Below are 15,010 nucleotides of genomic sequence, written 5' to 3' on the forward strand. Positions count from 1 at the left end.
TAGAAGTTTTGTAAAATATTGTTATGGGTTACTTTTGCAAAAACTACCATTCTATTTTTCTAATAATTTATTTTCAATTTATAATAATGTCTTTTGGAGGACATTATCATGCTCATTACGACTATCATCCCGACCCATATGAAGAATAGTATGTTGTATTGTAAAAAAAAAAGTTATTTTTTATATTTTAGTTATGATCAACGATATCACGAACCATATGAACATTATCACCATCCACATTTTCACCACCACCATCATCATCACCATCGCCATGGTCCAATGGTAATATGGCACAGAAAAAAGTAGGAATAAAGTTTATTTATTAGAAATATTTTATACAAATGTTATAATGTAAAAAAAAATTTTTTTTTAATAAAATTAAAAATTTTTAAAGATAATAAATGCTTATCTTAAGTCACCATCTCTTTTTAATATCATCCAATAAGATATCAATTCTTCATCAATTCTAAAATCATTTAATTTATAATCTATCCATCCTAATAGTGGAGGTTTTTTAAAAATTCCATAATTCGTGGAATCTTTTATTTCAAATCTAAAGACATAATTTTTGAGATGCTCTGGAACAATAGAAAATTGAAATAACCCGTTATATTCAGGATTGTAGGTGTCTTCAACTGCGATTGTCGATTGTTTAGAAACAGGTCCTTCTTTACCAATTTCAAATAATTTTACATTAACATATGATTTAATATGACCATTTTTTTCTACAGGAATTAAATCTTTTGCAGCAACAATTTCTAGTTGTAGAGAAAACTTTTTTTTATCAAAACGTAATGATATAGCAAGTTGAGGATCACCATGTTCAAGAAAAGAAGTATTTAATGATCCTTTTGCCATGTCATGTTTTTTTGTTGTTAATTTACTCATTATACCTTTTCGTCTACTAACATTACTACCTGATTCTGAAATCATGGAAGTAATTGAGCTTGGAGATTCTAAAGATTTTGTTGGTGACAAATTATTAGTACCACTTGTATTTTTAGTTTCAACAGAAATTGAAGGAGTTCCAAAAAATATTTCACCATTTTCTCTTTGAAGAGTTTCTACCTTGTCTGTACTTAAAACTGTCGTTGTTGCTCCTGAATTTTTTTCTACAATAAATTTTCCAAGATCATTTTTATCTGCTCTTTCAATATGTTGACCAGAACCATAAAACTCTCCTCTATTTTTTATCTTTAATTCATTATTATCTGACAAATTTGATGGTTCCAGTGCTCGAAGTCTGATCGTTAAAACAATCGCACTTTGTGTAACACCTTGAGATAGATAAAATGTTTGTTGAAAGTATTCCATATTAGGTTCCTTTATAACACAACTTAGTGAAACATCAAGTTCACCTAAAGTTCGTTTTGTGCCATCATCAATTGCGGTAAAATTTAATGTTTTTTCTTGAGGTCCATCAACAAAAAAACTAAATTTACTTTGGTAAAGAGGATTAATAGTATTTAATTTAACTTGTGTATTTTGAATCTGTTTACCTATCTGAATTTTTATAAAAGGTGAAGGTTCTAAATTAGCTTTAGGATAAGGTAAACTATTAACATTATCTATAAATATCATTAATAAACATCTAACTTCATCATCTTTTGGACTATTAATACTACGACCATATAATTTACTATCTTTTATATATATTGGTTTTTTAAGATATAAAGGATCACTCCTTAATGTTAACCATTCAAATGCAACACGAATATCACCATGTTTACATCCTTCAAGATAATACCATTTATCAATTGACTTTTCATCTTTAATTTTTTGAGTTGATACAGAAAGTCTACCTAATTCTTCATCACTACCTGTTCTATCTTCATCAAAAACTTCAAATCTAACAGTTTGTAATGATGATTGATCAACAACAGCCTCAAATTCTTCATTCCATTTAAGATTTAAATTATTATCAATAGTTTTTGTTCTAAAAAAAAATCCTCCAAGTTTTACTTCAACATATGGATCACTTTTGTCTCTCGTTTAAATACTAATATATCTAATTACTTTAATTAAAACAACACCATCCGGTTCAGGGAAATATAAAGATAGTAAAAATGTAATCATAGCGTGATGGTTTGGTCATCATTTTATTTAATCACGTGCCACGTCTAAAATTTATTTCCAATCTATTTATTATAGGGTTGAAGTTTAAGGACTCATTCTGAGGTCTTGTTTATTGTATTGTAATCTAGAGAGTATAAGCTTCCTCTAAAGTATAGGGGGTGAGTGTTTTTGTAATTGTATAATTTAATATTTATTATTTAGAAGTAATTTTTAAAGAAGTTATAAAATAAAATCTTATAAAAAAATCCTCTTCTACAAATAACACCAGAAATAAACCTTGATCTTATTTATTTGCTAGATGTCATATCAACATCTGAAACAAATGGTACAAATATTTTATTTGGTAAAACACACATATCACGAAGTTGTTGATTTACGATTGTTCTAATGGCATTGTTAAGTTGAGGTAAATTAACAATTTCAAACATTTCAGTTAAATTAAAATCAAATGTAGGTAATTCAATAAAACTTACAGATACACCACCAATTATAGGAGCGAAAGGAAGTAATGGTTGAAAAATCCATCTAACTTTTCCTGTTAATGTAATTTGATTCATTCCACCAATAAAACCACAAGTATTAACAGTAAAATCAGCATTACCAGCATAACTAACATCCATATCAATAATTATTTTATCCTTACCTACATTTTCTGTGTAAACTTTTAATTCCCCAACTCTAAAGGGCAAATCTCCCATATCAATTTTTATAAATTTAAAACTTTTGAATGGTAATGGCATTTGAGCACGAACTTGTGGTTCAATAACTTCAATCAAAAATTTTTTTGAATATTCCCCAATATAAGGCCATAGTTGTTGGATAAATTTGTTCAAACAAAGAACACGTTTTGTGTCAGGAAATTGAACCCAAGCAGGCAAGTCATTTTGTTTTAAAACTAATTGTGTCAAAATAGCTTCAATCTCTTGGGAAGCCAATGTATTTAATGGAGCTCTCTTTTTTTCCCGATTTTTCGTAGTAATTGTTTTGACAATGTAACCAATAATAATAAAAACTATCCAGAGAAAAGGCCAATCAAAAAATAGCATAAGTGATATCGAAATATACAATAATATTTTTAGTTCTTGAGTTGTTAGCATATTCTACATTAAATAATTATTTTTCCTAGTTAATAAATTAAAAATTTCTAAAATAAAAATATTTAATATTAATCAAATAAATTTTTTTTTTTTTAAATTTTATAAATATATTTTAATATATTTAAAAGAATTATTGTAAAAATATTAAAAAAGTAACTTTATTCCAGTAAAATATATTGTAATAAAAACTAATTTAAAAATACTAACGTGCAATATAAATATACATGACAGCTTCAAAGAATTTTCTTAATCAAAAAATACAAGACTTAAAAGTAACTTTTTCTTACATATAAAAATAAAATATTCTAATACAATGGAATGTTGAGAGAATGCTTGTTATGTGTGTAAAACATAAATATTTTTATTTTGATGCATATGAATCAACTCTATCGATAATATTTTTAATATAAATATTTTATATCTAATTCTTTTTCGATATTTTGACTAGCTATGAGAGGTGGTTTTTATATTTCTCTCTTATTTTTTAAAACATTACAATAAATAAAACATCTATTATTTACTGTAATTGAGAATCCTCCGATACTAAGCTGATTGTGGTGATTTCTAACAGCCAAGGAGATAATCGTAGATGTTATATAGATGAAAACTATATCAGTGGTATAATATAACTGATATTGAAAATTGATACTGCTTTTTCCGGGAAAAATTTTGATGACAATTGTTATTTGTAAATAATGATGACTTTAAACTTAGCAACAATCAATGTAAGAGGTATTAAGTTCTATCCGATAAGAAATAACCTTATGAAGGAACTGTGGGATTTGTTTTAGACTTGATCCCCCTTCAAAAATTTTTTTAAATAAACATTTTTTCGAAATTTTTTTACTTTTTCTAACATAAAAAAAACACGGGGAATCAGGAAAAAATAAAATTTTTTTTTTTTATGAGGAAATATTAAAAAATAATAATTTTATCAATCTGATTAAAAAAAATTCATTTTTACATAATTTTAATCAAAAAACAAAAAGGGGGAACCAACTCTAAAGATCAACCGCAAAAACTACCATTCTATTTTTCTAATAATTTATTTTCAATTTATAATAATGTCTTTTGGAGGACATTATCATGCTCATTACGACTATCATCCCGACCCATATGAAGAATAGTATGTTGTATTGTAAAAAAAAAAGTTATTTTTTATATTTTAGTTATGATCAACGATATCACAAACCATACGAACATTATCACCATCCAAATTTCCACCACCATCATCATCATCACCATCGCCATGGTCCAATGGTAATATGGCACAGAAAAAAGTAGGAATAAAGTTTATTTATTAGAAATATTTTATACAAATGTTATAATGTAAAAAAAAATTTTTTTTTAATAAAATTAAAAATTTTTAAAGATAATAAATGCTTATCTTAAGTCACCATCTCTTTTTAATATCATCCAATAAGATATCAATTCTTCATCAATTCTAAAATCATTTAATTTATAATCTATCCATCCTAATAGTGGAGGTTTTTTAAAAATTCCATAATTCGTGGAATCTTTTATTTCAAATCTAAAGACATAATTTTTGAGATGCTCTGGAACAATAGAAAATTGAAATAACCCGTTATATTCAGGATTGTAGGTGTCTTCAACTGCGATTGTCGATTGTTTAGAAACAGGTCCTTCTTTACCAATTTCAAATAATTTTACATTAACATATGATTTAATATGACCATTTTTTTCTACAGGAATTAAATCTTTTGCAGCAACAATTTCTAGTTGTAGAGAAAACTTTTTTTTATCAAAACGTAATGATATAGCAAGTTGAGGATCACCATGTTCAAGAAAAGAAGTATTTAATGATCCTTTTGCCATGTCATGTTTTTTTGTTGTTAATTTACTCATTATACCTTTTCGTCTACTAACATTACTACCTGATTCTGAAATCATGGAAGTAATTGAACCTGGAGATTTTAAAGATTTTGTTGGTGATAAATTATTAGTACCACTTGTATTTTTAGTTTCAACAGAAATTGAAGGAGTTCCAAAAAATATTTCACCATTTTCTCTTTGAAGAGTTTCTACCTTGTCTGTAGTTAAAACTGTCGTTGTTGCTCCTGAATTTTTTTCTACAATAAGTTTTCCAAGATCATTTTTATCTGCTCTTTCAATATGTTGACCAGAACCATAAAACTCTCCTCTATTTTTTATCTTTAATTCATTATTATCTGACAAATTTGATGGTTCCAGTGCTCGAAGTCTGATCGTTAAAACAATTGCACTTTGTGTAACACCTTGAGATAGATAAAATGTTTGTTGAAAGTATTCCATATTAGGTTCCTTTATAACACAACTTAGTGGAACATCAAGTTCACCTAAAGTTCGTTTTGTGCCATCATCAATTGCGGTAAAATTTAATGTTTTTTCTTGAGGTCCATCAACAAAAAAACTAAATTTACTTTGGTAAAGAGGATTAATAGTATTTAATTTAACTTGTGTATTTTGAATCTGTTTACCTATCTGAATTTTTATAAAAGGTGAAGGTTCTAAATTAGCTTTAGGATAAGGTAAACTATTAACATTATCTATAAATATCATTAATAAACATCTAACTTCATCATCTTTTGGACTATTAATACTACGACCATATAATTTACTATCTTTTATATATATTGGTTTTTTAAGATATAAAGGATCACTCCTTAATGTTAACCATTCAAATGCAACACGAATATCACCATGTTTACATCCTTCAAGATAATACCATTTATCAATTGACTTTTCATCTTTAATTTTTTGAGTTGATACAGAAAGTCTACCTAATTCTTCATCACTACCTGTTCTATCTTCATCAAAAACTTCAAATCTAACAGTTTGTAATGATGATTGATCAACAACAGCCTCAAATTCTTCATTCCATTTTGGATTTAAATTATTATCAATAGTTTTTGTTCTAAAAAAAGATCCTCCAAGTTTTACCTCAACATATGGATCACTTTTGTCTCTCGTTAAAATACTAATATCTCTATTTTCCAAATTTTTAGCTTCAATTACTTTAATCAAAACAACACCATCAGGTTCAGGAAAATATAATGATGTCATATCAACATCTGGAGCAAGTGGTACAAATATTTTATTTGGTAAAACACACATATCACGAAGTTGTTGATTTACGATTGTTCTAATGGCATTTGTAAGTCCAGGTAAATTACCAATTTCACCCATTCCAGTTAAATTAAAATCAAATTTAGGTAATTCAATAAAACTTGCAGATATACCACCAATCATAGGAGGGAAAGGAAGTAATGGTTGACAAATACATCTAACTTTTCCTGTTAATATAATTTGATTCATTCCACCATTAAAACCACAAGTATTAACAGTAAAATCTGCATCACCAGCATAACTAACATCCATATCAACAATTATTTTATCTCTACCTACATTTTTTGTATAGACTTTTAATCCCCCAACTCTACAAGACAAATCTCCCATATCAATTTTTATAAATTTAAAACTTTTGAATGGTGATGGCATTTGAGCACGAACTTGTGGTTCAATAACTTCAGTCAAAAATTTTTTTGAATATTCCCCAATATAAGGCCATAGTTGTTGGATAACTTTGTTCAACCAAAGAACACGTTCTGTGTCAGGAAATTGAACCCAAGCAGGCAAGTCATTTTGTTTTAAACCTAATTGTGCCAAAATAGCTTCACTCTCTTGGGAAGCCAATATCTTTAATGCTGCTCTCTTTTCTTCCCGATTTTTCGTAGTAATTGTTTTGACAATGTGACCAATAATAGCAAAAACTATCCAGAGAAAAGAACAATTAAAATGGCCTACTAACCAGCATGATACCATAAGTGATATCGAAATAAACGATAATATTATTAGTTCTTGAGTTGTTAGCATATTCTACATTAAATAATTATTTTTCCTAGTTAATAAATTAAAAATTTCTAAAATAAAAATATTTAATATTAATCAAATAAATTTTTTTTTTTTTAAATTTTATAAATATATTTTAATATATTTAAAAGAATTATTGTAAAAATATTAAAAAAGTAACTTTATTCCAGTAAAATATATTGTAATAAAAACTAATTTAAAAATACTAACGTGCAATATAAATATACATGACAGCTTCAAAGAATTTTCTTAATCAAAAAATACAAGACTTAAAAGTAACTTTTTCTTACATATAAAAATAAAATATTCTAATATAATGGAATGTTGAGAGAATGCTTGTTATGTGTGTAAAACATAAATATTTTTATTTTGATGCATATCAATCAACTCTATCGATAATATTTTTAATATAAATATTTTTTATCTAATTCAGACATCAAAAAATATATTATAATAATTTTTTTTTCTTAAATTATATAACTAAATATAAATTATAAAACTAAAAATCAGATAAAATTATTTAATTTCCATAGTTCTTATGTTAGTTACAAAAATAAAAAAAAAAATTACAGTTAAAATTTAAAAAATTCTCATTCTTCCTTAAGTTGCAATTTATTCTTAAAATAAATATTTAGTTTTGTGAGAAAATTTACAAATATTAAACTTATAAAGTAGGTCTAGTAATGTTGGCGAACCTATGTCAAATGTATTAGAAATAAATATAAATAAATAAAATGTGCTCTAGTGCGCTGACAAAAGTTACATATTTATATTTATAGTTATAATAAAAATTTAATGACTGTTATGCAAAAGATATTGTTAATTGAATGAAATATATATATTAATATATATTATTATTAAAGATGCTAGAGATAGGTTAGAATAGATGGTGTTAATAAAAACCGTTATAAATAAGAATCAATTTAATTTATTTCTAGTAAAATTATTGAAGAACAAAAATTACATTCTTTATAAAGAATAACTGGATCAATGATATAAAATAATCATTTATAAAATAAAAAACTGGATTAAACCAGAAAAAAAATTTGGTTGACTCATAAATAAATATTAATATTTATTAAAAAAAAAAAAAGAAACAGCAAAATTGAATGGAAATATGTCTCATACAAAGTGTTAGCCCGCTTTTTTAAAGTTTGGAGGTGTCCATATAAGTTTTTCTTTATTAATCCTAATTCGTCGCTTGAATAATCTTTTTAAATGTGCTTCTTTTATAGCTTCTGAAAGGACAAATACAAATTGCCCCTTGTAATATCGTGATATTTTAAATGTCTATAAAAATAATAATTTTAAATAAATAAATAAATTTAATTAATTAAATAATTACCTGTAATGTTTGAAGAATATCATCTTTTTTAATACTTGTTTCTTCAGCTATTTCTGCCACCGATATATTAAGTCTTTCACCTCTTGCAATTGCTTCATCCTGTTTTCTAAATAATACTTCTAGTATTGCATCATGCCAATAACTTAAATATGAAACATAACCCAAATCAGATAATGGTTTTTCTGGACTTCCTGTTTTTTTTTCAACTTGTGATAATGCATAACTGAATTCTATTAAAAGTTTGCCATAACCTTTGTTTTGATAAGGGGGTAAAACTAATATACATGCAACGTTAAACTCCTCAGCAGATTCTTTTTCTTTTGAAAAATAACCAACAATATGATAACCTCTTTCATCCTGTTCTGTCATAACATAAAACAAAAATGGATCTGTATCATAGTATAATGTTTTGTGATCTAAAAAAAGTTTAGCTAATAGACATAAATTTTGAGAATATGATTGTTGTTTTCGACCATCAATTTCAAAAACTGATATTGTTTGGTGTTTATAAATTTGAGCACCTGGAGGATGAAAAAGAGTACATTTACGTATATGACTTTCTAAAGTTTTAAAGCTATTACAGAATTTTAAACAAAATTCACAAAGATAAATACAACTTAATTTTGTCATTTCTTGAGGATAAGGTGAAAAATACCAAGGTTGAATTATATGTTTACCTAGTTGAATATTATTAATATTACGAACACGTGCCTGAGCATCTTCAGAATGACCATGCATCGACATCGAACCACTTAATGATGGCACTTTTGGAGATGGTTGACCTGGTAATTCCTCACAACCATTTATTTCAATTTCAATTGAATTTTCTGATATTTTAAGATTTTTCCTTTTTTTTCTTCTATCTGTTACTTCTTTATCTGGTGAATCTCGATCATTATTTGCCGTATACTGATTAGGTTGTTTTCTTTTAAATGTAGTTGTTTTACTTGGAAATTTAGCAGGAGCATCCGTATCTATTTGTGATACCGAAACCCATTCATCAAGTCTTCTATTACAATCAACATAATGTACATAAAATTCTTTTTCATCATCATTATTAATTCTTGATGTCACAATTTCTGCTTCCCCTAAAAATTTTATATTTTAGTTATTAAAAATTATTAATTTACTATATTTATCTTCTCTAGACATCCGACATTGTATTCTACAACCATCAATGAGTTCACTCAAATCACATACACGTTCCTCATAAACTATACTTTCATTTCTTTTATAAGCCATATTTAAAAAAAAATGTCTCTTCTATTTAGTGGATTCAAATAAAATTTATAATCAAAAACACTTTCATATAAATAACATTTACTTGAAAAAAAAACAAAAATAGTAAAAAAAAAATTAATATTTTTAAAAATATGACAATGAGATGGGTATTTTTCCCACAACAAAATATAATAGAAATACGATAAACACTTTTCTAATCGTGTCTTATACAGATTTTCTTTTGGAATATATACTGGAAAAAATAGTTATCATCATATTTTGCATTTTCTTTTGACATAAATGGCTCTTGAGAAAATTTACAAAGATTTGTTAGCGGAATGGTCAAAAACATTGAATCAACGTGATCCAGCCGTTATTGCGCAATTACTTACCAAGGCTAAAGCTGAACTTAGAAATCCTGAGATATTTAAACAATTTAAAAAAGATCAGTGTACTCAAATTCACAGTACGTTTTAATCTTATAAAATTTATAATACCTATTTTAGAAGATATTTTTGAAATTGATGCCTTATTTCGTGCTGGTGTGTCTGATATGAAAGGATTTAAAGAATCGATTTCAATTGTACTTAATTTCTATAAGTCTCACCCTGGAGCTTCTATTGATGTTTTCCCTAACGCTCACTTACTCAATGGACTTTACCTAATGTATCTATTAACTATGAATGATTTGTCTACTTTTCATCTTCAGCTCGAACAAATTAGTCCAGATCTTCAAAAGAATAATCCATATATTTCTACACCGGTTAAATTAGAGCAATACATAAATGAAGGAGCTTTCAACAAAGTTGTTTTAAGTGAAAAAACAATACCTAGTCCATATTTTATGGCTTTTGTCAGGATTCTTATGGATACTGTTCGTGATGAAATAGCCACAAATATAGAGGAATCTTTTCAGAAATTATCAAAGGAAGACGCTCGTCAACACCTCCATTTTACTAATGATGAGGAATTAAGAGTTTTTTCTGAAAAACGTAATTGGAAACTTGACTCTTTTAATACTAAAAACGAAATTTATGTTTTTAATAAAGCAATTCAAAAAACCGAAGAGGCAGCTGGAGGAAATTCAAAACTTAATACAAAAAGAATAAGTGAACAAGCTTTATTTTATGCCAAGCAGCTAGAAATGATTGTATAATATTTTCGTGATAAACAATTTATTTGATGATATTATCATTTTTTTTTAAATATTTAATTATATAAAATTAACATAAGTTTTATATTTGTTTTTTATTATTTCGAAGTGTCAAAACTTATCATGAAAACTTTATTGGAATATTTTAATGAGACACGCGAGGTTAGGTAGATAGTAAAATCAAACTTTTTCAAATGTTTCATCTAATGTAGATAATTTGTTACCAAATTTCAATAAATCTCATCAGTTGATGACAGAACTTTTAAATAAAAATTTTATTATTGAAACCATTACGTAACTTTTCTATGTTATTTGTTTTTTTATATATAGACGATACACCAACGTGTTGTTCTTGTTCTTAGTAACATATTTTATGTACAATTAAAATTTATTATTACCCAAACTTTACAACATAAATTTTTTTCTATTTAAATTTATTTTAATTATTATATTGTAATTAAGATAATATATATCATAATTTATATACTAACCCATGTAAACATTTTTGTTAATTAAAATTTTATAATTTAAACAAATTTATGAAAATATTGTAAAAAAATATTATAGTTTTTTTTTTCAAAAAAATGGTAACATTAGACAACCAAAATGGTGGTGAAGAAAATAATTTACATTCTACAATAAATTTACCAAATACTCCAAATCCTAATACATATGGAAATAAAAAATATATGTTTGATTTATTATTAAATAATAAAGCATGTATACTGTGTATGAATTTTGCCCGGTGGTTTCCAATTCTTCTTGTATTTGGAATTGTTGGATGGGCTTATTATGCCTATGTTTTTATATTATGTTTTGGTAAGAAAAATAAATAGTTTTATGTAATATTACCTTTCTAGGAGTTATTGATTATTTATTTCAAAGAATTGTCTTTCTATTATTCCTTCATATTCTAATAATATTATTTTTTTGGTCATATCTAGCAACTGTTTTTACTGAGAATGGTAAAATTCCAGAAGAATTTTATCTTCCATATGAAGTTAATGAAGATGTTAAGAATGCTGAAACTAATGATGCTGCAAAAGAAGTTGTCCGAAGATATGTAAAAATGCATAATCTCCCAATTCAAAATAGAATGTTTGATCAGGCATTTCGGTATTGTCATCATTGTGCTATGGTAAAACCTGACAGAGCTCATCATTGTTCAATATGTAAAAAATGCATTTTAAAATTTGATCATCATTGTCCATGGGTAAATAATTGTGTAATGTATTCAAACTATAAATATTTTATGCTATTTCTTGGTTATGGTATGATACTTTGTTTTTTTGTTTCATTATCCAACTTAAATACTATTATTCTTTTTGTTAAAGGAATCTCAGCGCACTCTGGGAATATTAATTCTATTGGGACAAGTTTTCATTTAATATTTTTAGAATTCGTTTCTATTATGTTTAGTATATCATTATCGTGCTTGTTTTTCTTTCATATTTATTTAATATCCAAAAATCGTTCAACATTAGAATCATATAAAGCTCCTGTATTTACGTTTGGTGTAGATAAAAATGCCTACAACATATCTTTGAAACATAATTTTACAGAAGTATTTGGTCATAAACCATTATTTTGGTTTTTGCCAATTAATTCAACGTAAGTTTTATGTTTTATTTTTGCATGTAATTTTGCAAATGTTTTGTGCTTTATAACTTTTTTTTACCCATTTGTGTTTTATTAGCTCTGGAGATGGAATTAGTTTCATTTCTAATTGTTCTGGAACAGCAACTTATACGCATGAAGATGCAATAGTTTCTATAAATAACATTACTAACGATTCTACAATAAGGGTTTTAAATAATCACGGAGAAAGTATATCACAAAATATGGGTGATGCAACAAATATCGGGTTTACACAAGAAAATGATTGTAGAAGATTTAAAAATGGTATGTTTTTGTTTTAACCTAATATACTAATGTTATTATCACATAATGTTTGCAAAATTGAAATTGTTTGAATTTAGTTGTTTAAAGACTTTGCTTTTATTTTTATTTTATAATTATATTTATCAAATTAAATAATTTTTTTTAGCCAAGGAAATGGTGTAGTTTATCGAACCTCAGTCTTTTCTTCATCGGCAACATTTAAAAGAATTGACATAAATTCATCAACATCGGAAGAAGAAAATTCAGACTATGATAACGATTTGATAGAATGTGAAAATTACAATGGTGATATTACTATTTGTTCCCCTGATTCTAATTTGGAATTAGGAACTGAAAACAAAGTTCGCTTTACTGTTAGATCTGGTGTTCAATACTCTTCAATTGCTCAATCTGACGAGTTATAATATTTAAAAAATTGCATTATGAAGACCATAGTACATATTTTTTTGATTTGATATAATATTGATAATATAATTGTTGTATTTTTTCATTAATTTATCTAATTTTATATGTCTGTTAAATGTTTAGTGCCTGATATAACAAATAAAGATTTATTAAAAAATAGTTTATAATTCGATGATAGTAAGTGGTTTATTGATGTTTTTTGATTCTTATTAAATAGTTTGGGTATATATATAACTATCAATAAGATATTTTTCATTGATACATTTGTTTTAAATAAAATTTTTTTTCTGCTTTTAACTTTTAAAAGTTATGGATAATTTGTCATCATATTCAAGCAATGAAGAAAGTTGTAGAAATTTTCTTAGTGATGCTGAGTCTACAAATAAAGAAAAAATAAAACAGACGTTTTATAATAATCTCAAATTTTCAACAAGTGACATTGAAAGTTTCAACAAAACATTTTCTGGAAAAAAAAGTTTTCAAATGGTTGGAAATGGTTTTTCAAAAAATGTTAACCCTGGAAATATGTCTTTACCTTTTCCAAAAACAACCGATTCATACACTTTTGACAGGAATGTATTTCATCAAAATGGAGGAGCATCAAACGAAATTCTTGGAGAACCTTCAATTTTAAGAGGTAAAAATCATTTACCAAATTTTTTCCAAAATAAAAGTATTTTTACATGCCATAAAATTGACAATACAAAGTTTAATAGTATTAATTGTTTAAACAAGGATTATGGTGAACAATGTCATGGTAATATAAGTTATAATTTTAATGAGTGTAATAAAAATGACTTAAATGAAGGGTACAAAAATCATTTGGCAAATAAAAAATATAATATTAATTGTGGAAGACTTCCAACAATTGAAGAAATAAAATTGGCACTACAAAATCCAAGCAACGGTATTAATTTTAGTTTTTATGAGTTATCTTCAAAATTTGAGGAGTGTAATGAAGTAAATGTACAGAATATGGTTTCTGAGTGTTTCAAACATAAAATATGTCAAGAAATAATTCAAATTTTAAAATGTTTTTTGGATGGTCAATGTGAAATTTATGATCAAACTATGGAATATCTTGTTTTAGATACGTTTGGAATTGATTCAACTGAGTTTAAGACTTATGCAAAAACTACTTTTTCTAATATTTTAGAATGGGGTATTAAAAATAAATATTTTTTAAGATTAGAGAATATGAAAATTTTGTTAAAAAATGAAGAAGAAATTTTTGAAAATGAGTCACTTAAAAAAAAAAATTTAAATAATTTTATTGATGAAAATACTTCTGAAATTTATGAAACTGTAAGTGATACTTTTAGATCATCCAATATGTACTTAATTGATGAAGAATTCAAAGGGATGACAATTATTTTATATGTATTATGTTTCTGTCCTCCTATTACTAATATTTCATTTGATGAATTAGGAAGAAATATTTATCAATTTTGTAATGAATCATTTGATGAAACTTTTTGTAAAAAGTATTTTAATAATAGTTGTATTGAAGATGTTTTTGAAAAAAATTTTAAAGATATTTTTCAAGTAAAAAGAAATGATGGAAAAAATTATTTTGTAATTAATAAGAATGGAGATGAGTTGTTCAAAATGTTTATCAACAACGCTAAAAGATATGCTAATTTAGTTGGTAAAACGGCTAATATTAGCACTGCAACAAGTGTTTATAATGAACAAAAATTTTTTATAAATGCTTCTGGAATTTGGATACCAAGTAATTTTAAATTTGAAAATTTGTTCTTTTAAAATACCTATCAATTTTAAATAATATTGTTAATTTTATATGATTATTAACTATCTTAAAATGGTATAATTTCCATGTTTTATATTTATTAATCTTAATGTTTTTTTTTTACTTTTAGATATTTTTACAGGATAATTTTGTGATTCAGATACAGATGATATTCGTTTTAAATTAATTTC

The 15,010-nt window shown here is 25.5% G+C and overlaps 7 protein-coding genes across 7 annotated transcripts; 3 read left to right on the plus strand and 4 right to left on the minus strand.

The window, feature by feature from the left end:
- Nucleotides 1-405: 405 nt before the first annotated feature.
- Nucleotides 406-2,076, minus strand: SRAE_2000252200 (C2 domain-containing protein; the record flags this gene model as incomplete). Its single annotated transcript, XM_024653600.1, has 2 exons — nucleotides 406-1,985; nucleotides 2,034-2,076. The coding sequence occupies 2 exons, from the start codon at nucleotides 2,074-2,076 to the stop codon at nucleotides 406-408; spliced, it is 1,623 nt and encodes a 540-aa protein (XP_024507060.1).
- A 287-nt stretch (nucleotides 2,077-2,363) lies between these two features.
- Nucleotides 2,364-3,122, minus strand: SRAE_2000252300 (Hypothetical protein; the record flags this gene model as incomplete). Its single annotated transcript, XM_024653601.1, has 1 exon — nucleotides 2,364-3,122. The coding sequence occupies one exon, from the start codon at nucleotides 3,120-3,122 to the stop codon at nucleotides 2,364-2,366; it is 759 nt and encodes a 252-aa protein (XP_024507061.1).
- Nucleotides 3,123-4,556: 1,434 nt separating this feature from the next.
- SRAE_2000252400 (C2 domain-containing protein) lies at nucleotides 4,557-6,995 on the minus strand (the record flags this gene model as incomplete). The annotated part of the gene is made up of 1 exon (XM_024653602.1): nucleotides 4,557-6,995. One exon carries the CDS (start codon nucleotides 6,993-6,995, stop codon nucleotides 4,557-4,559), a length of 2,439 nt encoding a protein of 812 aa, XP_024507062.1.
- Nucleotides 6,996-8,177: 1,182 nt separating this feature from the next.
- On the minus strand, nucleotides 8,178-9,630 carry SRAE_2000252500 (Chromo domain/shadow and MOZ/SAS-like protein domain and Acyl-CoA N-acyltransferase domain and Chromo domain-like and RNA binding activity-knot of a chromodomain-containing protein; the record flags this gene model as incomplete). The annotated part of the gene is made up of 4 exons (XM_024653603.1): nucleotides 8,178-8,333; nucleotides 8,389-8,804; nucleotides 9,066-9,476; nucleotides 9,519-9,630. 4 exons carry the CDS (start codon nucleotides 9,628-9,630, stop codon nucleotides 8,178-8,180), a joined length of 1,095 nt encoding a protein of 364 aa, XP_024507063.1.
- Nucleotides 9,631-9,909: 279 nt separating this feature from the next.
- On the plus strand, nucleotides 9,910-10,765 carry SRAE_2000252600 (26S proteasome non-ATPase regulatory subunit 8; the record flags this gene model as incomplete). The annotated part of the gene is made up of 2 exons (XM_024653604.1): nucleotides 9,910-10,075; nucleotides 10,116-10,765. 2 exons carry the CDS (start codon nucleotides 9,910-9,912, stop codon nucleotides 10,763-10,765), a joined length of 816 nt encoding a protein of 271 aa, XP_024507064.1.
- A 581-nt stretch (nucleotides 10,766-11,346) lies between these two features.
- Nucleotides 11,347-13,068, plus strand: SRAE_2000252700 (Zinc finger, DHHC-type, palmitoyltransferase domain-containing protein; the record flags this gene model as incomplete). Its single annotated transcript, XM_024653605.1, has 6 exons — nucleotides 11,347-11,581; nucleotides 11,623-12,033; nucleotides 12,097-12,373; nucleotides 12,459-12,664; nucleotides 12,810-12,822; nucleotides 12,870-13,068. 6 exons carry the CDS (start codon nucleotides 11,347-11,349, stop codon nucleotides 13,066-13,068), a joined length of 1,341 nt encoding a protein of 446 aa, XP_024507065.1.
- Nucleotides 13,069-13,378: 310 nt separating this feature from the next.
- Nucleotides 13,379-14,833, plus strand: SRAE_2000252800 (Hypothetical protein; the record flags this gene model as incomplete). The annotated part of the gene is made up of 1 exon (XM_024653606.1): nucleotides 13,379-14,833. The coding sequence occupies one exon, from the start codon at nucleotides 13,379-13,381 to the stop codon at nucleotides 14,831-14,833; it is 1,455 nt and encodes a 484-aa protein (XP_024507066.1).
- Nucleotides 14,834-15,010: the final 177 nt, after the last annotated feature.

This window comes from Strongyloides ratti, assembly GCF_001040885.1.
Source record: "Strongyloides ratti genome assembly S_ratti_ED321, chromosome : 2".
NCBI classification, from domain to species: Eukaryota; Metazoa; Nematoda; class Chromadorea; order Rhabditida; family Strongyloididae; genus Strongyloides; species Strongyloides ratti.